This window comes from Hyla sarda, chromosome 2 (genome assembly GCF_029499605.1).
Source record: "Hyla sarda isolate aHylSar1 chromosome 2, aHylSar1.hap1, whole genome shotgun sequence".
Lineage (NCBI taxonomy): Eukaryota > Metazoa > Chordata > Amphibia > Anura > Hylidae > Hyla > Hyla sarda.
In genome coordinates, this window is record NC_079190.1 from 172,944,220 (window position 1) to 172,968,987 (window position 24,768).

At 41.0% G+C, this 24,768-nt stretch overlaps 1 protein-coding gene across 3 annotated transcripts in view; it reads left to right on the plus strand.

The window, feature by feature from the left end:
* The window catches only part of COL4A2 (collagen type IV alpha 2 chain), a 300,203-nt gene that overhangs the window by 254,707 nt on the left and 20,728 nt on the right, over positions 1-24,768 (plus strand). For all 3 annotated transcript variants that reach the window (XM_056555742.1, XM_056555743.1, XM_056555745.1), the window contains 11 exons: positions 1,120-1,155; positions 3,220-3,294; positions 8,440-8,547; positions 9,636-9,857; positions 11,749-11,910; positions 14,318-14,488; positions 14,734-14,877; positions 22,442-22,567; positions 22,696-22,877; positions 24,457-24,520; positions 24,609-24,683. In XM_056555742.1, coding sequence (XP_056411717.1) covers positions 1,120-1,155; positions 3,220-3,294; positions 8,440-8,547; positions 9,636-9,857; positions 11,749-11,910; positions 14,318-14,488; positions 14,734-14,877; positions 22,442-22,567; positions 22,696-22,877; positions 24,457-24,520; positions 24,609-24,683 — 1,365 coding nt within the window. The remainder of the gene's footprint in view (positions 1-1,119; positions 1,156-3,219; positions 3,295-8,439; positions 8,548-9,635; positions 9,858-11,748; positions 11,911-14,317; positions 14,489-14,733; positions 14,878-22,441; positions 22,568-22,695; positions 22,878-24,456; positions 24,521-24,608; positions 24,684-24,768) is intronic.

Consider the following 24,768-nt stretch of genomic DNA (forward strand, 5'->3'; position numbering starts at 1 on the left):
TATTGATGCACATGTCAAGTTACATGTCAAAGCTATAACAAAGCTGTGTTTTTTTTGACAACCATATGTTTTTTTTTTAACATTACCCCATTGAAGGCAACAGGAAGTGGAAACTGCACTTTTTCAAAGGAGTTGTTATTCATGTGAACACACTCTTAAAGTTTCCATTAAATATGTGTTTTTTTTTTTTTGTTGTTTTTTTTTTTGCTCTATTAGCACTCAACAAGCTGGTACAATATATATAATTGATAAGACAAAAATTGTTCTCTAATGTTACAACAGGCCAAACATGTGTGATATTAAATAGTATTAAATTTAGGCTCTGTAACATTAAAGCAAAAATATGGGAGTAAAATAGCAATAAAATATATTGTGTTTTTTTAATCTAATAATGTGCACAGTGAAAGTCTATGAAAAGGGGGTAGCAGCGCACACAGTGTTTAAAAAACTTTTGTAATTCTAATGTTAGAAAACCACGTTGAAGACAACTATTTCATAAACTTTTATTGTGCACATTATTAGATTCAAAATATGGATGTATTTTATAGCTATTTTACTTTTACTTTTTGCTTTTATTATACACTGTATTAACGTAGCCTAAAAATGTATGGTAACTAAATTGATAATATTACACACAATATTACATAGTTAATATTGCATACATACAGTGTCTTGCATAATATACACCCCCTTTGACTTTTTGCCCAATTTCTGATGTGATTCTGCTGCACCATTCACTCTATGGTGGAAATTCCAGATCTCAAACTCTGCGGAAAGAATGAACATGCCCATTCTTTAGGTGGAATCCGTTCAGAAATGCTGTCATATTTCAATCAGTGCCCACTGTGGAGATTCTGTAGTATCGGAAGGGCAGGAAAAACACAGTGAGGCTAAGAAATAGTATGTGTCATATAGGCTGTGCAATTAAATACAATTAATTCATACCATCTGACCTATCCATGAAGCACAATTGAATCACCCCATTTGTGCTGCTGCTGCAAGATGTAAAGGAAAGTTTTTTTTTAGGACCCAGAAAACTCCTTTAAGACAAAACAATGTATTAAGTTACATTTTACCTCCGTATTAAGATTATTTGATTGTTTCTTTTTTCTTTTATAGGTGATTGCTTTAAGCAGTCTGGAGATGAACAAACAGGTAATCCTTGTGCAAACTGATGTGTGAGCAACTTTTTCAAATAACCCTAACCTTAAACCTTTGGGAACATATGGTGTATTTGCTGAAATTTACATCAGCAGCAATATAGATAAGATATCAAAATCTCATCCACACACTGTGGAAAAGATCCACATGGAAATTGACAGTGTGGATTTGGATTTTGACTTCTGTGGAAGTCAAAATCCATAACAAAGTCACAGCAAAATCTGCAAGTGTGGACTTTAAATACAAAGGTCGAGATTTACTATTGCAAATGCAGCAAAAAGAGGCCATGACCTATATTCATCAAAAAATGCAGCTAAATCTTGTCTCATGTTTGCAGTGTTCAAAGAACGAGACAGTTTAGGTAAATCTGAGCCATAGACCTGTTTACTTTTGCATTTACGTATTCTGTTCTAAAATCGACAGCTTCAAATCCTCACCAAAAATGGTAAAGTTCACAGCATTTCCTTACTGCATATTCACACATTGCAGAATTATTGCAGAAATGCCTGTGAAAAGTCAGCAAAAATCTGTTTTGATTATTCCAAAAGGGATTGTTTTGGGGCATTCTGACTCTTTGAATCGGGACAGTTACAGATATTTCTGCAAAAAATCAGTCACATGTTAATATGCCTGTAGGCTAGGTTAAAAGCCAGAATTTCTGCATGGAATTCTGTATAGTATTCCGCATAAAAATTCTGAATTTATAGCCAATACACTTCAATGGGATTCTGCTGTCCCATTCACATCAGAATTTCTGCTGCAGGTATTCCATTAAAGTGAATGGGCAATTTATTTCTCTAGAATTTACTGCAGAATTTTCATGTAGACTTCTGTGAAGAAATTCTGCACTGTGTGAACATAGCCTTAGACTTGTTAAGAGACAGGAAAGCCTTTAGGCTTAAAATCAAATTTGCAGCTATGGTGGCACTGTTTAAAGGAGTAAATACAAAAAGAGAAGTATTAGTCATACTTTTCTTTCTTTTTTTGGATACTATTTCTTAGAATTCTTAATTGTCTTATTTCTCTGTTATTTAATCTCCAAAATGTTTAAATACATTGACACCTGGGTGTTACCATCCTACACTACTAACTTTTCTTATGAATTAATAACGTCTATAGTATCATAGCTGGCTTTTTTAGATAATCCGTCACAAAGATACAAGCAGACGAAACCAGATGCATCTTGTATCTTTGTAACTTAGAGCAATGTCCATATTTTTATGCTCTATAGCTCAAGCGATTGCTCAATAAGGCCCCATTCACACTGCCATTCCTCCCCATGGAGAACGGCCATTAAAGTCTCTTTTTTTTTGTGATTTTGCCGTTTCGTGACGGGGAGCAACGGGTCTCAGCGACTCCCATTTACTATTATGGGGGTCGGCGGGAATAGTGGGAGAAAAAGAAGGCACAAGCAGAAATGTTTCTCCCGCTATTTCCCCGGGCTCCCGACAGCCGTCACACTGCCGTCTGCTAACTTTAATATTAATATTTTTACATCACAGATTGTCTATAAATAACAGTACGGATTGACCCTATGTGGTCTGTGTTGTGGGCAGCTCGCATCTATGCACTAGGAAACAGACTTCTGTATTCAATATGAATGGCAGAGCTGTAGAATCGCATTACATCCAACAGATCTTGCACCCCTGCTGGATACAGAGACAAAAGAAACAGAACAGGACACTCTGTGTCCTAGTGCTTAGACATAAGCATCCTGCAGGAGCTATGCTGCTGTTTAGTCACTGAATGTGTAATTTAAAAAAATGAATATTGTGAATACTCCTGCACTACAATCATTTCTGTACATAATTGGAGATACACTAATGAATTCATCTACAGAAAGTAGAAAGTGAGTAAATTGATACATTGAAGGTATTTATAGGAATAAAGACCCACTAGTCAGTTTATCATGCAGAATACATCCTTGGTTTAATATATTCGGGCAGTATTAGTCCCTGTGTGTAATTTTCTCCAGTGTTACACAAAGTCATAGCCAGTGTTACAAGAATGGGACTTCAAATATCTATGCAATAATTAAGTGTTCCTCCTTACTTCCAGACAATGGATGTACTTTATCCCCACCACCTGCACCAGCAGGAGCACCTGGACCAGCTGGATTACCAGGATTTAATGGTATGACTATTTATATATATGAATTGTAATTCAGATCAAACCCAACTTTTTCATTATTTATTATTTAAGTAAAACTGTAAATCCATCTTACGCTACACTAATCATAAACTACAGCTTACATTGCAGAAAAATCTGCACAGTTTGCTGTCATTAGAAAAAAATTATAACCAGGCACACATGCTTAGCAGTTTAAATAAGCTCCTATAAGGCTGAGTTTCCACTTTTCTGGCAGTTTTTGGAAAACTACCACAAGTCAGAAGTGGATCCATAAGGAAGGAGAAGTGTAAATCCTTCCTTTATATGTCCTATTACTTTTGAATACTTTCCTGGCTTTGGCTCAAAAACTGCAGTGGCGGCTTTCCAAAAACTGCCAGAAAAAAAACGGAAACTTAGCCATACAGTGGAACACTTAGCTTATCCAGACTACAATTGTGTGAAGACACTTATAAGAATGCAAATCACGAAACTATGTGTTGATTTTAAATTGCAAAGAATGGTGTGAGGCCTGCAGAATTGCGAAGCAACTCTGGAATAATACAGGATATAATTCAGGATCAGTCCAAGATAGCAAATACAATATATGATTAGCTTAGCTTTCTGCGCATCACAAAATTGTGTGTAAATACTCACATAGGGGGACATTTTATCAACGTATTTAGGGGACATTTATCAAAACTTGTGTAGAGAAAGAGTGGTGCAGTTTGCCATAGTAACCAATCAGATTGCTTCTTTCATTTTTCACAGGCCCCTTTAAAAATGAAAGAAGCCATCTGATTGGTTGCTATGGGTAACTAGGCAACTTTTCCTGTGCACAGCTTGTGTGCTCCAAATTTGTCAACACCTTGTTGACACCTTGATAAATATGTAGCACATAGGCAAACATAAAATTACTTCAGAACTTGCCTACCAAAGCAAACAATGAGAAATGTCCCCCATAAAGTCTTGAGATTTTCTATTGTGTGATTATTAGCAGTTCATAAGTTGAAACTTTTATTGCCAAATACATTTTATCAAATGTATTTGTGTTTATGTAGTATAAGACTCAATATTTGCAGTGTTTACCCTTCTTCTTCTGCAATTCACCCTGGAAAAACTTTTGGCTTTGAAAGTACACTTTAAGAGTACGTTCACACGAGCGGATTTTCGCAGCGGATTTCGCTGAAGGACCCTCTTTATTCTGCCTTCACATGTGCCTGCTCGTAGCAGCAATACGCTGCTATGTACAGACACACTGAAGCGATGTGCGGTGTACTCGCACACATCGTGTCTGCTCCCCCTGCTCAATGAGCTTGGCTGAGACCTGCAGCGAAGTGCGAGTATACTGCGCATGCGCGTGGCAACTCGCACATCGCACTGTGTCTGCTCATAGCGGCGTATTGCCGCTCCGAGCAGACACATGTAAAGGCAGAATACAGAGGGTCCTTCAGCGGCGGATCTTCAGTGTAAAATACGCTGCAAATCCGCTCGTGTGAATGTACCCTAAAACATGGTATTACATGGCTTTTTCTGGGCTGCTTTGCACACTTCTTGGGTGGGCTCAAAAGATTACTCAGTAAGGCCCAAAAAACACAATATTTCTAAAAAAAAACAAAAAACAAAAAAAAAAACTCCATGCCATGTCCCAAAAACACTGCAGCCAGATTTTAGTTTAGAGTCAGTAGAGAACTATGAAGCACTATATCCATGTGGCATTTTTTCACTCATAAGGGCCATTTGTAAGCTCAGTACTAGTTATTAAGAATCTCAACATTTTATTTTATTTTTTTCAAGAAACAACATGGGGGAGATTTATCAATACCTGTGTAGAGAAAGAGTGGTGCAGTTGCCCATAGCAACCAATGAGTTGGCTTCTTTCATTTTTCACAGGTCTCTTTAAAAATGAAAGCAGCAACCTGATTGCTGATAGGCAACTGCACCACTCTCTCTACACAGGTTTTGATAAATCTCCCCCATGTGTGCATGTTTTTGCTTTTTCTGTCATTGATGAAACAATAATATATTTGTAATAATAAAAATGCAGTGGATTAAAGGTCAAATAAAAAATGCCTGTACTAATACACACTACACACATAAACTGCACAATGGAAGAGAAAACTGGGTATAGTTTATGCAGTGTTTCTTTTTCATGCCTGAAAAAACGCCAAACACAATTTGTGTCTGTTCATAGCCTAAGGTTCGTTCACATGTACGCAGATTTGATGCGCAGGATTTGATGCACAGGATTTTCTGCTGCAGATTTCAGTGTAAACTAAATGACTGAGCACAGCTTCTAATCGGTAGTTACAAATCCTGCGCATCAAATCTGTGTGAACGTACCCTTAGACTAAGTCAGAGAAAAATGCCAAGTCTGCTGCATGGTGTTTTTTCGGGCCAAAAACGCTGCGGCCAGATGTTAGCTGTAAATTAATGAGAAATCACAAAATTATTTTTCCACTTGGCGTTTTCCAGTTTGGCGTTTTTTTAATCCTTTTGTTGTTTTTTCCACTCTTTTTTAGCTCCTTGGTGGTTTTGCAAAGTCGCAGCATGTTGAGCCAATAGCGTTTTTTTCCTTGAAATCGTGGCGTTTTTCTCCCATTGAAGTCTATGGGAGTAAAAAACGGCAAGAAAAACGACATGTGCATTTTTACTTTAGCAATCCAAAAAGTGATGGAGATACCTTTTTAATAAAATTTCTTAGGGTACCATTTAAAAAAAAAAAAAAAGATACAGTAGTGATAGAAAAAAATAGTTTCTAATGAAATTTTTCTTTTTCATAACAAAATTTTTATTAATTTTTAAAACAGGGATAAATTTATGTGGCGGGCAGGGCACAAAAAATTTAGCCGACAATAATAAAAATGTAGTGTGTGTGTGTTTTTCACATTTTTTTCTTAATTTTTTACATTTTTTTAGGTAGTACTACTACTCCCAGCATGGGACACACTGTTCCATGATGGGAGTAGTAGTACCTGTACTAATTGACAGATCGCCCGGGTTCCATTGCGATCCTCTGGTATAATGTATAGATGCGGCCGGCCACTCTTCTATGGACCCTGAACTGCCATATATATACACCTATTCATATTTCCCATAGAGAGCTGTGATTGGCCAGATGATTCCAGCCAGTCACAGCTCTCTGTGGGAAATATGAATATAGTGCAGAGATGCGGAGCGCAGGAGAAAGCTGCTCCGCATCTCTGCAATAGATAGGAGGATCACAGCGGGTGTCAGGAGTGACATCCGCTGTGATCTTTCCTTAATTGCAGGTACTACTACTCCCAACATGGAGCACACTCTGCTCCATGCTGGGAGCTGTAGTACCTGCATTAATAGACAAATCGCAACAGGTGTCAGAAGTTACATTTGCTGTGATCTGTCTATTAATGCAGGTACTACAGCTCCCAGCATGGAGCAGAGTGTGCTCCATGTTGGGAGTAGTAGTACCTGCAATTAAGGACAGATCACAGTGGGTGTCGCTTCTGACACCTGATGCAATCGTCTTATCTATTGCAGAGATGCGGAGCAGCTTTCTCCTGTGCTCCGCATCTCTGCACTATACTCCGGCGAGTGATATAAATAGAACATCACTCATTCATATTTCCCTCTAAGAGCTTTGATTGGCTGCCACCATCCGGCCAATCCCCACTCTGGGAGGAAAATATGAATGAGTGATGTGAATTTCTATTTACATCACTGGCCGACCGGAGAACAGAGCAGAGATGCGAGCGCTGTATAGAGCCGCTCCACATCTCTGCAATATTATGGACGATCGCATCAGGTGTCACGACTGACATCTGGGGAGATATGTCTATTTGTACAGGTACTACTATTCCCAGCAAAAAAATGTAAAAAATAGAGAAAAAATAAGTGAAACACACACACACTTTATTAAAAATGTATTCAAATTTTGTTATAAAAAATAAAAATTTTGTTCGATAAATTTTTTATCCATCACTACTGCATCCTTTTTTTTTTTTTTGGTACCCAACAAATTTTGGCTACCAAAAAAAAACACCAAAGGGGACAAAAATGCAATTTCCACTCAAATGCAAAATACGCCAGAAAAAATGCAAGAAAAAAACGAAAAGCACAGGAAAATGCTGTGACATTTTTTTTTTTTAAGTAGAAACTTAGCCTAAAGCAGATTTTTTCATAGAACTGTAACATTTTTTGGGAATGTATTTATATATATCTTAAGGCACAGTTTCTTAAAATTTGCATATAAAGCATATTAAAGGGGGCTGTCCGGTAATTTTTTTATTTCTGACCACGGCCGGCCTGGAGAAAAAAATAAATAAAATGAAAGCAAACCTCTCTGCAGCTAAACAAGGGTAAATAAACGTGCATAGCTCGATAGTACTTCTCATCAAAATTCCAGGCATCCCCTTTTATTATCTTCATAGTCCTTTCTGGCATGGAGATATTATCTTTTTTATTAATATGTAAATGAGCTCAAGGGCCCAGGGATAGCCAGTAGTGTTGAGCGGCATAGGCCATATTCGAATTCGCGAATATTCGCGAATATATGGACGAATATTCGTCATATATTCGCGAATATTCGCATATTCGTTATATCCTCGTTTTATTTCCGCGTATGCGAAAATCAGCGTATGCGAAAATTAACATATATGGAAATTCGCATATGCGAACATTAGCATATGCTAATTTTTCGCATATGCAAATTTTCGCACGCCAGTCTCACACAGTAGTATTACAGCCTTCTTTACACCACACAAGCTGGAAGCAGAGAGGGATGATCACTGTGATGTGTACTGTGAAGAAGAAAAAAAAAAAAAAAACGAATATTCGTAATTACGAATATATAGCGCTATATTCGCGAAATTCGCGAATATGCGATATTTGCGAATAATATTCGAATTGCGAATATTCGCGAGCAACACTAATAGCCAGCCCTTCTTCTCTTATTCAGTGCCTAGTGGCTATCAATCAAAAGGAAGGAGGTGTATGTAAGGAGATGGGGGGAGGCTGTATCGGGATGTCAACTTGAATCTAATTTACATTTTAACAAAAATGCTTATATCTTGGTGCTGGAAAGGGAAAGGAAAGGGTATGCCCAATCTTTGTTGTACAGGTTCAGTTGGCGACTATATAGTAGGATCTGATCTGCAGTGATATATTTATTGTATATGTGATTTATGATATTAGGTATCAGAGGATTGAAAGGTCAGCTGGGAACCCCTGGTCCAGATGGCACTCAAGGATTTAAAGGAATCAGAGGTGATCCTGGACCTGACAGCTTGCCAGGGCCACCAGGTATTATTGTTTAACAACTTAATACATTTTCTTCTTCTTTCTTCTTTGCGGAGTAGAATGTTACAGTCTTGATCTTCCTTTATTAGTTAATTTAATGTTTTTCATCAGTTTTGTGCATTTTTCTGATTCAGATCCTGAATTCCAAGCAAACATGTAAGTTTAAAATAGAACATGCTGGCTACCTGCAGCTGCATCTAAAGGAAGCTTAGTAGCTAATTCTGTAATAACCTCCAATGATGAGACTATTTATGTGAACCTACAAAAAAAAAAACTTGCCTTGAGTAAATACACAGTAGATTTGATGATAATTATAAAGTCATATTGTATTCAAAGCACAAACCCCAATACCATACCCCTAAGAACATTAACACATGAAGATACTGTAAAAGAAAGCGGTGGAGAGGGGCATAAGAAAAAAATATAATGCATGTGTACAAAAAGATGGAAATCAGTTCATAAAAAGTAAAAACATGTAATAAGATAATCTATGTCAAATTGCACCAAACCCTATTTGAAACCTCATCATTGCAGCCCTAAAATGCCTTAGAAATAATGAGTATAGTTATCACCAGGGCCCAGATAGTATACTCAACAAAATAGTTTTGTACAGTATTTGATATGCTTCAATTCTCTTTCTGGTTGTTTTGCCAGGCAGACAGTTATCTTTTAAGTCTTATAAAAGAAATTTGGAGTCCTGAACCAGAAAAATAAAATGTCTTTCTCAGCAAAGACCCCTGGAAAAAAAAAACTAAAAACTTTCAAAGCTAATAAAGGCAGCTGCAATGGCCTTTTAGCAACCATGTGGCTGCCATTAAAATTGTAGTTATAGTGCCCCTCTAATGCCCCTAGAGTGAGTTAAAATAAACCCATTTCACTTCTTAAAACTTCCATGTTCTGCACTTATCTATAATTCCTAGTGAACTTTTCATTTCTGTAGTCTTCTTGCAGTAGACGTTATATAAAAAAAAATAGCACTGACTACCTTCTTTATACTTTGGGCATATTGTTACCACAATAATAATTGCTTTATTTTATTAGGAGTTTAGTTGTGATTATAGCAGTAGTACTATCTCTTGTTTCTTTTGCAGGATTTCCAGGGAGGCGAGGAGATCGTGGTTTACCTGGATTACCAGGTTTGCCCGGGCTACCTGGCCTAGAGGGTAAATTAGGTATAAAAGGATTTGATGGTCAGAAAGGTGGTCCAGGTGACGTTTTAGGTGCTCCTCCAGGAATTCGGGGAGACATTGGCTTTCCTGGTTTCTCAGGTCCAAAAGGCAATCAAGGCGAACCAGGATTACCAGGAGTGCAAGGTACATCTTAGTTTATGTCTTTATTACACCACCGAAATTTACAGTTAATTTAAAAAAAACATCTCAAATGAAATGGCATCTTTACATTTACAATAAATATTCCTTAACTTATTGCATAATTATTTACCAACGAACCCTTTAATACAAGGGCAGACCAGATGGACCGTGTAGTCTTTTCCTGTTGACAGTCTTCTTTTAAGGGACCACAGTACCAGTCTTTAAGGGTGTATGTGGTTGCACATCCTTAGAAACGTTCCCCTAGTAAGGCAGCAGTTACTGTATCCTCTGATAAAATATGGCACTGACTTTCATATCAGAGCCCATTATCAAGCTACAGCCAAGCAAACATGAAAAACATGATTCATCAGACCTTTCCACCTTCATTCATTGGTCCATGGCTAGATAAAAGTCCATCAAGTTGTTTCGGCTCTTTTCATCCAGAATGGGGCTAAACACATTCTGTTATTATTGAATAACTATATGCATTTTATTACACATGATGCACAATTTAATATTTGCTGCATATACACACCTACCTGTAGCCTAAGTATTATTAACCAGAATCATGTTACTTTTCTCACAGATAACTTTTTAAATAAAGTGACATGCTGATCTATTATTAAGGACCACTGTGATCTCAACCTGTAACTCCAGTGATGCATTAATGAGATGTTGTAGACGTTGCTTCATTTCTTGTACTACTTTAAAAATGTATTTAAAGGGAATATATCACCTAGATTATTTTTACTGATTAGTGCCAGATACTGAAACATGTTGTGTTTCTTATCTTTTTTATGTAATTAAATGGAATATATCACCTAGATATTTTTAACTGATAAGTGCCAAATACTGAAACATTTACTGTTTTTAATCTGTTTCTATTTTCTAATTTTTATTTTATTTCAGTTTTGTACATTATTATGGAGGCTGCCATCTTGCCTGAGCTGTTTTTAAAAGGGCTGACCAATATTAGAAAAATGCTTCTTCTTTTTATTTTTTTAAAACAGCACCCCTAGTGTCCACAGGTTGTGTCTGGTATTGCAGCTCAGCTCCATTAAAGTGACAGAGATGCAAAGCTACACACAACCTGTGGACAGTAGTGGTGCTGTTTTCACAAAAAAAAAAGAGACAGCTTTTCTTATAATGGACAACTGACTCCATGGACATAGATACAACAGACTGAAGCTGTCCCATTCTGATGAATGGGGAAGGGGTCTGGGCATACTCTGTTAACTTTTTTAGAGGCCATTCCTCAGGGAAAGGGGGGGGGGGGTTGGGTCATTCTGCAGGGAGGGAGGGTACGGTCATTCTACAGAAAGCAGGAGGTCGATCTGTGAGCAACAGTTATTTTGTGGACCTCTGATATATATACACTGGTGTCACCCTTCTCTGTAATCCTGTCTGCGTTTATAAGGAGCATGCTGCTGAAAAACGCTCTGTACAGGTCAGGAAGTATTAGCTTTGTTTTAGGCCTATTGGCAAGAAAAGAAACTGCAATATTTCAGGATTGTTTAAAAATTTGGATTGCTTCGGGTCTGATGACTGCCAATCACGGGGCCGGAGTATTGTGACGTCACAGCTCCGCCCCGTGTAACATCACGCTCCGCCCCCTCAATGCAAGCCTATGGGAGGGGACCCCCACGATCAGGCATCTTATCCCCTATCCTTTGGATAGGGGATAAGATGTCTTCGCGCTGGAGTACCCCTTTAAACAATTGGTCATTTTCTTATGGCATATTCTTTTAAAACTACATTCTGTGTTGTGTACACAAATAGTTATCAAATTTTACTAATTTGGTATAATTGTTATTGTGTAAGTAATGTGTTTATGTACTGATTACTTTTATTCATTTCTGTTAACCATATTGTTTACTATATTGTTCTTGCATAGGCATCAATGGTATACCTGGGACTCCAGGACTGAAAGGTATTCAAGGTGATTCTGGAATTCCTGGTGCTCCAGGCTTGCCAGGGCCATCAGGTAATGGTGGCTTTCCAGGAATGCCAGGAAAAGAGGGAACACCAGGAACTATTGGATCCCCTGGATCTCCAGGTGAGATTACAATATATGTTACAAAATAACTTCTTCACATATACTAACAAAATAATCAAACAAAAAACCTCACAATGAAGATCATGCTGTTTGCAAAGTGTACAGTATAAAGTGTTTTAACACCTTTTACACCTAGCTCAAGGCTGGGTTCACCTCATGATTTTCGGACAAAAGCGGATTCTATTAAATTGTATACAATCATATACCAAAATTTTTTGGGGGATCCGAATAAAAATTGTTTCTGAAAATGTGATGCTGTTTCATCCAATTAAAAAAAAAAAAAAATCGCATCATGTGTTTGTAAAACTGTATTCTGAGGCTACTGGGCATGTGTCAAATTAAATTTGTGTGTCATTAATCAGATGAAATTGCACAGTCACACGATCTCATATGATTTATATAGGGCTTCATTGTGTAATATTCGTACACGATTGTGAGACGATTTTGAATCTGGGTAAAAAAAAGGAGTCAACCACGATTTTCCCCCCATTTTAAAATTGGACAAAATTTGGATGCGGATCAAAAGTGATGCATGTGTTGGATACAATTACTCAATGTAAACTTCATATATATAGTTTTGTACGATTTGCAGGTGAAAAATACTGAGCTCAATTCAGATGGTAAAATTGTGGTAAATCCAGCCTTACAGTATTGAAAAGTGTTGAGTGAAATGTATAACACATTTTTAGCAAATGTACAGAATGCAAGCTTTGAGATGGCTAAAGGGAGATTAATATGTATAACAGTACTAGCATGTTGGGCCAAATATATTATACCACATGTCATTTCCATGTTAGCTTTGGTGGAGGATCCTTTGCAAGGGGTCTTTTTCTTTGATTAGAAGAGGAGGAAACAGAATTCGGCAGTAAGTGAACTTTTTATGGGCTTAGGTATGACTGCAGTTATAGCTTCAGACATAGAGGGGGAGGAGGAGTGACGTGTATGTCACATGCTCCTCCATAGGACGCCATGATGCGATCGGGAGAACTGGACAGCAGAGCGGGGCCGCACACCAGCAGGTATCGGACATGGTATTGGGGACATTAAACATGTCCCCAATACCATGCAAATGCTGAGTATCGGCCCTGATACCGATACTAGTATTGGTATCGGGACATCCCTACTAGAGAGTGACGGGGAGGGGGGCGTACCCTGACTGGCCTGCCTGGCACTAAATAGCTGCACTCCAATTATCCCGCAACAACCCATCCACCCTCCTCAGAAATTAAAAAATATTAAAAACATACTATGCCACACCATGAATATCCGTACTCTTGAGGCTTTTATGTTTAATTTTGAGCCCGCATTTTGTGACGTTGGTGGGCAGATTCTTGCGTCACTGCACTGAGGCTGGAGTTTACGTCAGGAAGAAAGACAGCGCAGCACCAACATGCACATAAACAATAGTGAAGCCACAAAAAAAAATGATACGTGACCCACCCCAAAATGTGCATGAAGCTGTATTACTATGGATGTTTCTTTTTTTTAAGGAAAAATTTTAGTGCCACATATGGGTTATTTACGTCGGTGAAAATTCTTACACAATTATTTTGTGCTTTATTCTATTTTAACACAACATTAATTTTCAAATTTAGTGGGTACATGTCCTAAAATGAACAAGGTGTGCAGTGTGTATTTTCAACCTTAACATTAATAGAGTTATTAGTTATATAATAATTTTTTTCTATAATTAGCATTAATCTAGTAGCTTTGTTTTTAATGATGCAGAACAAGAACAGTTGTTAAAGTGGGTTTTAATGTCCTTTTCTGCAGACATATGCACTTTCTGTAAGCCAGGTTGGACCTGGAATACATATGCGACTTTTCAATGGAGATGTGACTTTTTTTCTTCATAAATACTGACTAATGCATTTGATAAATACATGACCACTGCAAAGTAAAAAAACAAAAAAAAATTACTTCGTGAGCAGATTTCAGAAATGTGCTTTGGAATAATCAAAAAGTCGCAGTGTGTATAGAAAAGTCGCACGTGCGCAAGTACATGTGACTTTTTTACGAAAAAAAAATCTACGGAGCTTGATAAATCTCCTTCATAGTGTACAGTGGTACACTATTACTTGTATTATCCAACTTAGGACATTTTCATGGCATTCTTGTAATGTTATTATTGATAAATAGAAGAAATATGTGAACTTGCTTGTTCTTTTTTTTTAATAACTAATGATTCATTAACAATGTGTTTGGTAACATAGCATAAGAAAAACTGAATAGCTTTAAAGTGTGTTTAGTTGATTGAAATATAATAGTTGTTGTCATGTATCCTCTGAAGTACACATATCATACTATATGTAACCTGAGTTTATATCAAATTTATACAACCAGGAAGAAACTTTATCTTAGCGTTGTAACTATTTATGTTTTACAAATTTTATTTAAAATTTCTAAGGTTCTCCTGGACCAAGAGGAGATGACGGTGTAAAAGGTCAGCCTGGACAATCCTGGATAAAAGGGCAGCCAGGAGATACAGGAAGTGCAGGCATTATTGGTATAAGGGGAAGACCAGGAGATCCAGGCTTTCCTGGTTTGACTGGGATGGATGGACACCCTGGTGTAAAAGGTAAATGAAACTTACCAGCATTGTCTTCTTTTATTTTTTTTGTCAACTGAAGAAAAAGGGTTCTAGTAAATGCTATTGCATTTACACATGACAGTGATGTTGTTGAACATGTTTTTATTGAAGATTCTCTATTTCCATCTTCTATTACCATTCTTAATCTTACTAAGAAATGCACTAATATATTCTCAAAAAAGCCCAACTGTTGACTTCAAAGTGAACTTGTTTTACCATTACTTTTAAAATAGGGGCAAAGGGTTCCCCCGGCATGGTAGGATTTGAGGGAATGAAGGGAGTAAAAGGAAGACCTGCATGGAATGGACGTAAGGGACAATTTGGCAATGTTGGTGCACCAGGACTTAGAGGACTTCCAGGAGATCCAGGCACAAAAGGTCAATTCCAGTAATAATGTGATAAATGGTACCAACGCTTTGCTTGCTGTCTTTCATCTTCTTTGCATAAGTAATTTGGTGATTCTGAATATCACTTACACTAGAGACTACAGAATTTCTCTAGACTGTTCACTTGACATTTACAAGATAGCTCATAAATTTAATTAGCTTTTATTTAGTCACTGTATTATAAAATATGCCAGTGTCTTACATCTAGTCATGTCACTTTTATGCCTCAAAATCACAGATTTAGTTTATTAGTTGCTTTGAATAGCATAGTCTATATAGGAAGCTTATTGAGCTCAAATACTTTTTTCATAACTTTTCCCTTCACTTTCCCAAGTTTTATTTGTTTTGTACATTGTTTTCATTTCTCAAAAAAAACTACTTTTTTTTTAGAAGGGATCTTTTTTCTTTATTCCTTTATTTTTATTTTATATTCATACAGTATACATTAGTTCACATAGTACATATTACATATCCCCCCTCCATGTGTGGAGACAGACAAAAAAAAATTCTAAATCTTTCGTAGTTTTTAATCCTCTGCACCAAGCATAGCCACTGTTCAATATATGGTGGATTAGGATCAAATCATTTCCGTACTATCAAGTATTTAGCAACCGTTACCACTTTCAACAGGAGATCCTTCAAGCTCCCAAAATCATTCATATCTCCCTATATTGCCGACCTAACACCCAAACTTATTCTCTTCTTAAACCTCTTCCCCAGACAGTCCTCTATATGCCCCAAAAAACATCTCACCTTTTTACATCTCCATATCAAATGTATAAAATTTGCTTTATCTTCCAAACACTTTGGCCATGTAAAGTCTTGCCTACAACCAATCGATTCAAGAAACATTGGGGAATAATATAGTCTATAAACAATCCTTAACTGTAAATACTGGAATTTTTTATTCGAAGACCCCAGTACAACATTATTCAGGACTTTCTCCCATGTAGGACCTTCCAGGGGGACTATATCTCTTTCCCATTTATTTTTAATCTGATCTTGGAATATAGAAGATGTTTCATGAATTAAATCTTTTGTAAACATTCCTCAGGGACTTCATTCTGCTCTGTGATTGCATAATATATGTGAAAAGTTTGTGTTCCTATAATAAATGTATCTCTATCACTAGTGTATTTATCCGCTTCCTTTAATTGAAGATAGAAAAATTCCTTCCCTAATGTTATATTCTACCCTCAGTTGTTACGCCTAGCGCTCCGGGTCCCCGCTCCTCCCCGGAGCGCTCACGGCGTCTTTCTCCCTGCAGCGCCCCGGTCAGTCCCGCTGACCGGGAGCGCTGCACTGTCATGGCCGTTGGGGATGCGATTCGCACAGCGGGACGCGCCCGCTCGCGAGTCGCATCCCAGGTCACTTACCCGTCCCGGTCCCCTGCTGTCATGTGCTGGCGCGCGCGGCTCCGCTCTCTAGGGCGCGCGCGCGCCAGCTCTCTGAGACTTAAAGGGCCAGTGCACCAATGATTGGTGCCTGGCCCAATTAGCTTAATTGGCTTCCATCTGCTCCCTGCCTTTATCTGACCTCCTCCCATGCACTCCCTTGCCGGATCTTGTTGCCTTGTGCCAGTGAAAGCGTTTAGTGTGTCCAAAGCCTGTGTACCTGAACTTCTGCTACCCATCCTGACTACGAACCTTGCCGCCTGCCCCCGACCTTCTGCTACGTCTGACCTTGCCTCTGCCTAGTCCTTCTGTCCCACGCCTTCTCAGCAGTCAGCGAGGTGAGCCGTTGCTAGTGGATACGACCTGGTTGCTACTGCCGCAGCAAGACCATCCCGCTTTGCGGCGGGCTCTGGTGAAAACCAGTAGCCTCTTAGAACCGGTCCACTAGCACGGTCCACGCCAATCCCTCGCTGACACAGAGGATCCACTACCTGGAAGCCGAATCGTGACAGTAGATCCGGCCATGGATCCCGCTGAGGTGCCGCTGCCAAGTCTCGCTGATCTTCCCACGGTGGTCGCTCAGCAATCGCAGCAGATTGCCCAACAAGGACAGCAGCTGTCGCAGTTGACCGCCATGTTACAGCAACTTCTGCCTCTGCTACAGCAGCAACCATCTCCTCCGCCAGCTCCTGCACCTCCTCCGCAGCGAGTGGCCGCTCCTAACCTCCGCTTGTCCCTGCCGGACAAATTTGATGGGGACTCTAAACTCTGCCGTGGATTTTTGTCTCAGTGTTCCCTGCATATGGAGATGTTGTCGGACTTATTTCCTTCAGAACGGTCTAAGGTGGCGTTCGTAGTAAGCCTTCTTTCAGGAAAGGCCTTGTCTTGGGCCACACCGCTCTGGGACCGCAATGATCCTGCCACAGCCACAGTCCAGGCCTTCTTCGCTGAACTCCGGAGTGTCTTCGAGGAGCCAGCCCGAGCTTCTTCTGCCGAGACTGCCCTGTTGAACCTGGTCCAGGGTAATTCTTCCGTTGGCGAGTACGCCATACAATTCCGTACTTTTGCTTCTGAACTATCCTGGAATAATGAGGCTCTCTGCGCGACCTTTAAAAAAGGCCTATCCAGTCGCATCAAGGATGTGCTGGCCGCACGAGAGATTCCTGCCAGCCTCCAAGAACTCATCCATTTGGCTACCCGCATTGACATGCGTTTTTCTGAGCGACACCAAGAGCTCCGCCAGGAAAAAGACTTAGATCTCTGGGCACCTCTCCCACAGCATCCTTTGCAGTCTTCGCCTGGGCCTCCCGCCGAGGAGGCCATGCAAGTGGATCGGTCTCGCCTGACCCAGGAAGAGAGGAATCGCCGTAGAGAAGAAAATCTCTGTCTTTACTGTGCCAGTACCGAGCATTTCTTGGTGGATTGCCCTATCCGTCCTCCACGCCTGGGAAACGCACGCACGCACCCAGCTCACGTGGGTGTGGCGTCTCTTGGTTCCAAGTCTGCTCCTCCACGTCTCACGGTACCCGTGCGGATTTCTTCTTCAGCCAACTCCTCCCTCTCAGCCGTGGCCTGCTTGGACTCCGGTGCCTCTGGAAATTTTATTTTGGAGTCGTTTGTTAATAAATTCAGCATCCCGGTGACCCGTCTCGTCAAGCCGCTCTACATTTCCGCGGTCAACGGAGCCAGATTGGACTGCACCGTGCGTTACCGCACAGAGCCCCTCCTCATGTCTATTGGACCCCACCTTGAGAGGATTGAGTTCTTCATTCTCCCCAACTGTACCTCTGAGGTCCTCCTCGGTCTGCCTTGGCTCCGGCTTCATTCCCCCACCATTGATTGGACCACCGGGGAGATCAGGAACTGGGACTCTGCCTGCCACAGGAAGTGCCTCTCCCCCCCTCCCAGTCCCGTCAGGCAAGCCTCTGTGCCTCCCCATGGCCCCCGTCCTGGTGTCACACTGCCCCGTGCCAGGCCTCGCCCTCTGCCCTCCCTCCCCATCCCCACTCCTGCTGTACTGCCTGCCGTTGAGGAAACCCTCCATTCTTTCCCGGTGTCCTCATCCCAGGGCAGGCAGTTACCGGACAAAGAGAAGGGGAGACCTAAGGTGGGGGGTACTGTTACGCCTAGCGCTCCGGGTCCCCGCTCCTCCCCGGAGCGCTCACGGCGTCTTTCTCCCTGCAGCGCCCCGGTCAGTCCCGCTGACCGGGAGCGCTGCACTGTCATGGCCGTTGGGGATGCGATTCGCACAGCGGGACGCGCCCGCTCGCGAGTCGCATCCCAGGTCACTTACCCGTCCCGGTCCCCTGCTGTCATGTGCTGGCGCGCGCGGCTCCGCTCTCTAGGGCGCGCGCGCGCCAGCTCTCTGAGACTTAAAGGGCCAGTGCACCAATGATTGGTGCCTGGCCCAATTAGCTTAATTGGCTTCCATCTGCTCCCTGCCTTTATCTGACCTCCTCCCATGCACTCCCTTGCCGGATCTTGTTGCCTTGTGCCAGTGAAAGCGTTTAGTGTGTCCAAAGCCTGTGTACCTGAACTTCTGCTACCCATCCTGACTACGAACCTTGCCGCCTGCCCCCGACCTTCTGCTACGTCTGACCTTGCCTCTGCCTAGTCCTTCTGTCCCACGCCTTCTCAGCAGTCAGCGAGGTGAGCCGTTGCTAGTGGATACGACCTGGTTGCTACTGCCGCAGCAAGACCATCCCGCTTTGCGGCGGGCTCTGGTGAAAACCAGTAGCCTCTTAGAACCGGTCCACTAGCACGGTCCACGCCAATCCCTCGCTGACACAGAGGATCCACTACCTGGAAGCCGAATCGTGACATCAGTGAGTCAAAGGGTCTCAAGTCCCCCTGATTATAAAGCTGATGTACAAATTCAATACCCCTTTGAACCCAAAATTGCTTTTCCAAACCTCTATTAAATTCACTAAATTTATAATTCCCCCAAATTTCCGTGCATCCAAAACTGTGTCTTATTCCACAAATAGGTTTTTATTTAATTCCATACTTTATAGTATATCTCAAATATTGAGAAAATTTTTGATAAGTGCTCTCTCGGTTGTGACTCTAAGATTTCAAAAATATTTCTATAGTCCTTTGAAAATATTTATCATAGGTTCCAAGATGCTATTCCTGGTGCCTTGCTTTATATCCTGTACTTTTGCCGCCAGGAGGTAAAATTTTAAATTCGGTAATGCCCATCCTCCTTTCCCTTCTGGAAGAGTATGAGCTGAGTATTTTATTCTTACTCGACCACATCCCCTTATAAATCTATTAAGAACTGCTTCTAGACCTTTAAACCAAGAGTTCGGTACCCATACTGGAGCAGCCCTAATAACATACAAATTCTGCGGTTGAAAGATCATTTTTAGTGCTGACACCCAATCTGCCTGTGATAGCGGTAATTTACACCATATATTAACTTTTTTCTTCAAAGGTTTAATATTTGCGTCCATGAATGTTGTACTATTTGATGTAATTTCTATCCCTAAATATTTTAAGGATTCACCATTTTTTAAACATGTTATTATTTTTGTCCCTTCCACTACTGGCAATAGAAAAGATTTCTCCCAATTCAGCTTCATTCAAGATATCTCTCCAAATTCATTGACAATTTCCATTACTGTTGGTATCATATCATTAGGTTTATCTAAAAATAATATCATATCGTCAGCATATAAAAGGATCTTGTTATTCTCTCCCTTTATACCAAACCCCCTTATATCTACTGACCTCCTAACTGCCTCAGCCAGTGCCAGGGGTTCTATAAATAATACAAAAAGGAGCAGGGAGAGGGGGCAGCCTTGCCTAGTTTCCCTAGAAAGTGGGAAGGAGTCTGTCAATTTTACATTAATTATTATAATAGCAACCAGGTTTCTGTATAACAATTTCACCTATCTAATAAATCTTTCAACAAACCCAAACTGGTCCATAACTCGCCATAGATACTCCCATTCCACCCTGTCAAAGGCTTTCATTGTATCCAATGACAGGGTAGAACGGGAGGAATCCCCATCCATCTACATACTGGCCGAAACCTTTGCTATATTATCATGGATTTTCCTAACTGGTATAAGGCCAGATTGGTCCGAGTGAATCAGTGTTACCTCAGCCAACCTACATGCCAGAATTTTTGCAAAAATTTTCACATCCACATTTAATAATGAGATTGGTCTCAGTGCTGTGAGCTCTATTATAAACTGTTCTTTCTTAGGAATTCAGGTAATATTTGCCTCCATCATGGATGGGGAGAGTTTGCCACCCTTAAAGGATTCATTAAAAACATTCAATAATATGGGCAACAATATTTCCCATTTAGAAGGGATCTTTAAATTAGTTGAAATACCGAACAGTGAGTCAGAGTACACTCACAAATATTTTAGAGGACCTTTCTCATATATTTAAGTATTCGGGCAGAGAACAGTGTGGCCTTGTATTAAGACACTTCCTCTGTCCCTGCCATCCGGGGTACCTACCTCCACCTCCTACGCAGAATAAGATGCAGGGCGTCAAGGTCAAAACAATAAAACAAAACACAGTGCAGAAGTTAGGAAAGCAGGTCCGGACACAATGTATACTTCAGTGTATACTGAATGTATACTTGAAGCAGCACAGAAATAGAGGGAAAACACAAGGAATCGAAACAGGGAGAACACAAATGAATACTCAGAAATGGAACACAAACAGAAATGCAGGGTCAGACAAGCTATGGTCAAATACAGAAGGACCACAAGGTACAGAACGGCAGGCAAAGAATAGTCAAGAGCTAGCTGAAGTCAGTAACACAAAAAAACAGGCAGAAACTTACACTGGTGAATCAGGTACGAGCTGCAATCACTAGCAGGGCTGGGTCACACTGCAGGGATTTAAATATTCCGCCCACTGCTGATGAATGGACCGGAGCCTGTAACTCCTAAGTGGCCAGAGTGCAGCATGTACCATAACACCCCCCCCCCCCCCCCCGCTCCACCAATGTAATATTTTAGCCTGTTGTGAGAGACACCAATGTGCATCGCAGGAAAGTATTTCCAGTATAATAATCAAATATACAAATTTCCATATATATATATATATATATATATATATATATATATATATACAAATATAATGATGACAGACATTGTATCCTTTAAATATAATACTACCACACACTGAATCCTCTGAATATAATACTGTCACACACTGCGCCCCCCTTGAATATAATTCTGCCACACACTGTACCCTCTAAATATAAGACTGCCACACACTGTGCCATCTGAATATAAGATTGCCACACACTGCACCCTCTGAATATAATACTACCACACACTGCTCTCTCTGAATATAATACTGCCACACACTATGCCCCTTGAATATAAGACTGCCACACACGGTACCCTCTGAATATAATACTGCCACACATAGCACCATCCTCCACGATGATGGGGGTGCAACTGCCAGGAGGATGATCCTGCCGATCAATGATGAGGGTGCTATTGCCCCCCCCCCCCTGGCAGTAGCACCCCCATCATCCATCAGCAGCACCATCCTCCTGGATGATGGGGGTGCTACTGCCAGGAGGATGATCCTGCCAATCAATGATGAGGGTGCTATTGGCCCCCCTGGCAGTAGCACCCCCATCATCCATCAGCAGCACCATCCTCCTGGATGATGGGAGTGCTACTGCCAGGAGCATGATCCTGCCGATGGATGATGAGGGTGCTACTGCCCCCGGCCCCTGGTAGTAGAACCCCCATCATCCATCTGCAGGATCATTCTCCTGGCAGTAGCACCCATCCGTCCCCGGTAATAGCACCCCTGATCATTTTTTTTGCTCAGCAGACCCCCTTCAAAGCCTGGAGTCCCCCAGCACCCCCTTTCTCCCTTGCTTACCAGGGTCTCGTCTTTGCTGGCAGGTTGGCTGGCTGGCTTACAGCAAAGGACCGAAGGGGGGTGGTATGATTGCTAAAGGACGTGCCGCCGACACCGGAGGGGGTGGGGGGAATGGTCGCAGTGCTAGCGGGCACAGCTGAGGACCGGGGGTGGGGTGTTTGCGGTGTTCTAGCCGGCGCACCCCGGTAACTATGCCACTGTGTAAAGCCTAGCCAGGTGCTATCATTAGAGTCATGGAATTTTGATTGTTTAGAGTGCTTTGAGTGCTTATTTTGATTGTAAATCTAAAGGTGATCGAGGAGAAGTCGGCCCACCAGGACCTAAACCTGAAATGAAGCCAGAAATGTTAATGGAGATGAAGGGACAGAAAGGAGATTATGGTCTTCCTGGAATGAAAGGATACACAGGGCAAAAAGGTGAAGATGTTACATTTATGTAATAAACATTATAAAAACAATAATGTATTGTTTTGCATCTTTATATGAACATTTACTTTAGTGATATAACTTGCAACATAATTTACCAACTGTGTATCACACTTCAGGATATAAAGGCATGCCAGGTCACCCTGGGCAACATGGACAGCATGGCTTACCTGGAATTCCCAGCTATGAACAAGGTGTTAAAGGAGAAGGTGGAGCATTAGGGCAACCTGGTTTTCCAGGAGTTCCGGGCCAAGTTGGCCCACCAGGCATTAATGGATTCCCAGGATTTACTGGTCCCAGAGTAAGTTCATCTCATTGTAAAAAAATAAAATTAAGAAATAAAAGAAATTAGTTAGCCTGATGGCCCTTGCCTAGTTCAGGCAAGGGCCTGTAGGTGTTGCCACCATGCTCTTTCTTTATATGAGTGAGATCCATGATGAATCTGCAACAAGATCTGCATGTAACATATGCAGTTCTGGTGTGAATTTGCATTGGAAAAAACCAATGCATGCATGCCTGGGGCAGCACGAGCAGTGAAACACCCCTGCTTACCTCAACATACATTGATTTACAATAAACAGTGAACACTCAAAATATATATACAGTGTGCGCTGAGGGGGACTTGACTAATAATATAGCATACCTGAGTTCTATCAGCGTTCTTGGACTGTAAGACTGAGGTAGAAAAAAGTTGATGGCCTTTCTCTATGTTGTCATGCAATGTATGAAGATCTCACAGATGATACTGCAAAGAGGGAGGGACAGTAGTAGTAACTGATTGCTGTGCAAAGGTAAAGGTATAATGGTAAAAATGTAAATAGTAATGCTGTACAGTAATCGGCAATATACCTCTACATATAGACAAGCAGAGCTGATGATAGTAACGGCAAGTGGCGCAATATTGTGGCTGAAATGCAGCCCGGTCACATGAACTGTGAGAAGGAATCAATCTTGGATTATGCAAAGCAATTGTACAATCGCACCACAAGTGGTGCTCAAAGTTCCAAAACTGTCCGAGTTAGTACCTGTTTCTGTGGAGAGAGTTGCTGCTGGGAGATCGGGAGGAACGAAACCGTTTGTTTTCCGAAACGCGTTGAGAACATTTTTGGACTTCCACAGCCACCATAGTGACGTCACTATTGCTAGGAACATCGAGCAACCCGGAAGCCGAGAGCAGCTTGGTAGAGACGCCACCGGCCGGGCGATACTCCCACTGCACACACGCTACAGATTTAACTCCTGAAGCTCTGGATCTCCCAGCAGTAACTCTCTCCACAGAAACAGGTACTAACTCGGACAGTTTTGGAACTTTGAGCACCACTTGTGGGGCGATTGTACTATTGCTTTTCATAATCCAAGATTGATTCCTTCTCACAGTTCATGTGACCGGGCTGCATTTCAGCCACAATATTGCGCCACTTGCCGTTACTATCATCATCATCAGCTCTGTTTGTCTATATGTAGAGGTATATTGCCGATTACTGTACAGCATTACTATTTACATTTTTACCATTATACCTTTACCTTTGCACAGCAATCAGTTACTACTACTGTCCCTCCCTCTTTGCAGTATCATCTGTGAGATCTTCATACATTGCATGACAACATAGAGAAAGGCCATCAACTTTTTTCTACCTCAGTCTTACAGTCCAAGAACGCTGATACAACTCAGGTATGCTATATTATTAGTCAAGTCCCCCTCAGCGCACACTGTATATATATTTTGATTGTATTTTCCTCCCTCAATACCTACCTACAGGGAAAGGTATTTCTAGTGTTGCAGCAGAGAGGGCATTCCATGAGGTCTTTGGTGCAGCGCAAGTGAATTATATCTATATACGTAAACAGTGAACACTGCCATTCATTGTTTTCACATTTAGGGTTCAAAGGGTATGCCTGGCTTATTTGGCCTTCCAGGGGAAAGGGGTGCTGAAGGAGATAAAGGTAAGTTTTGTCAAGATTATATTTTTTGTAATTAACAATAAACTTAAGTATATAATAAGTTGTTGCTTCTCTGCTTTTGTCATCACAGGACAAGGAGGAGACACTATAGAAATACCTGGAGAGAGGGGTTTTAAGGGTCTGACAGGAGACGGTGGATTGCCAGGTATGTACTTTTTAGAGAAATACTTAAAGGAGTAGTCCAGTCCTGAGAAATGTATCCCCTATCCTAAGGATAGGGGATAAGTTTC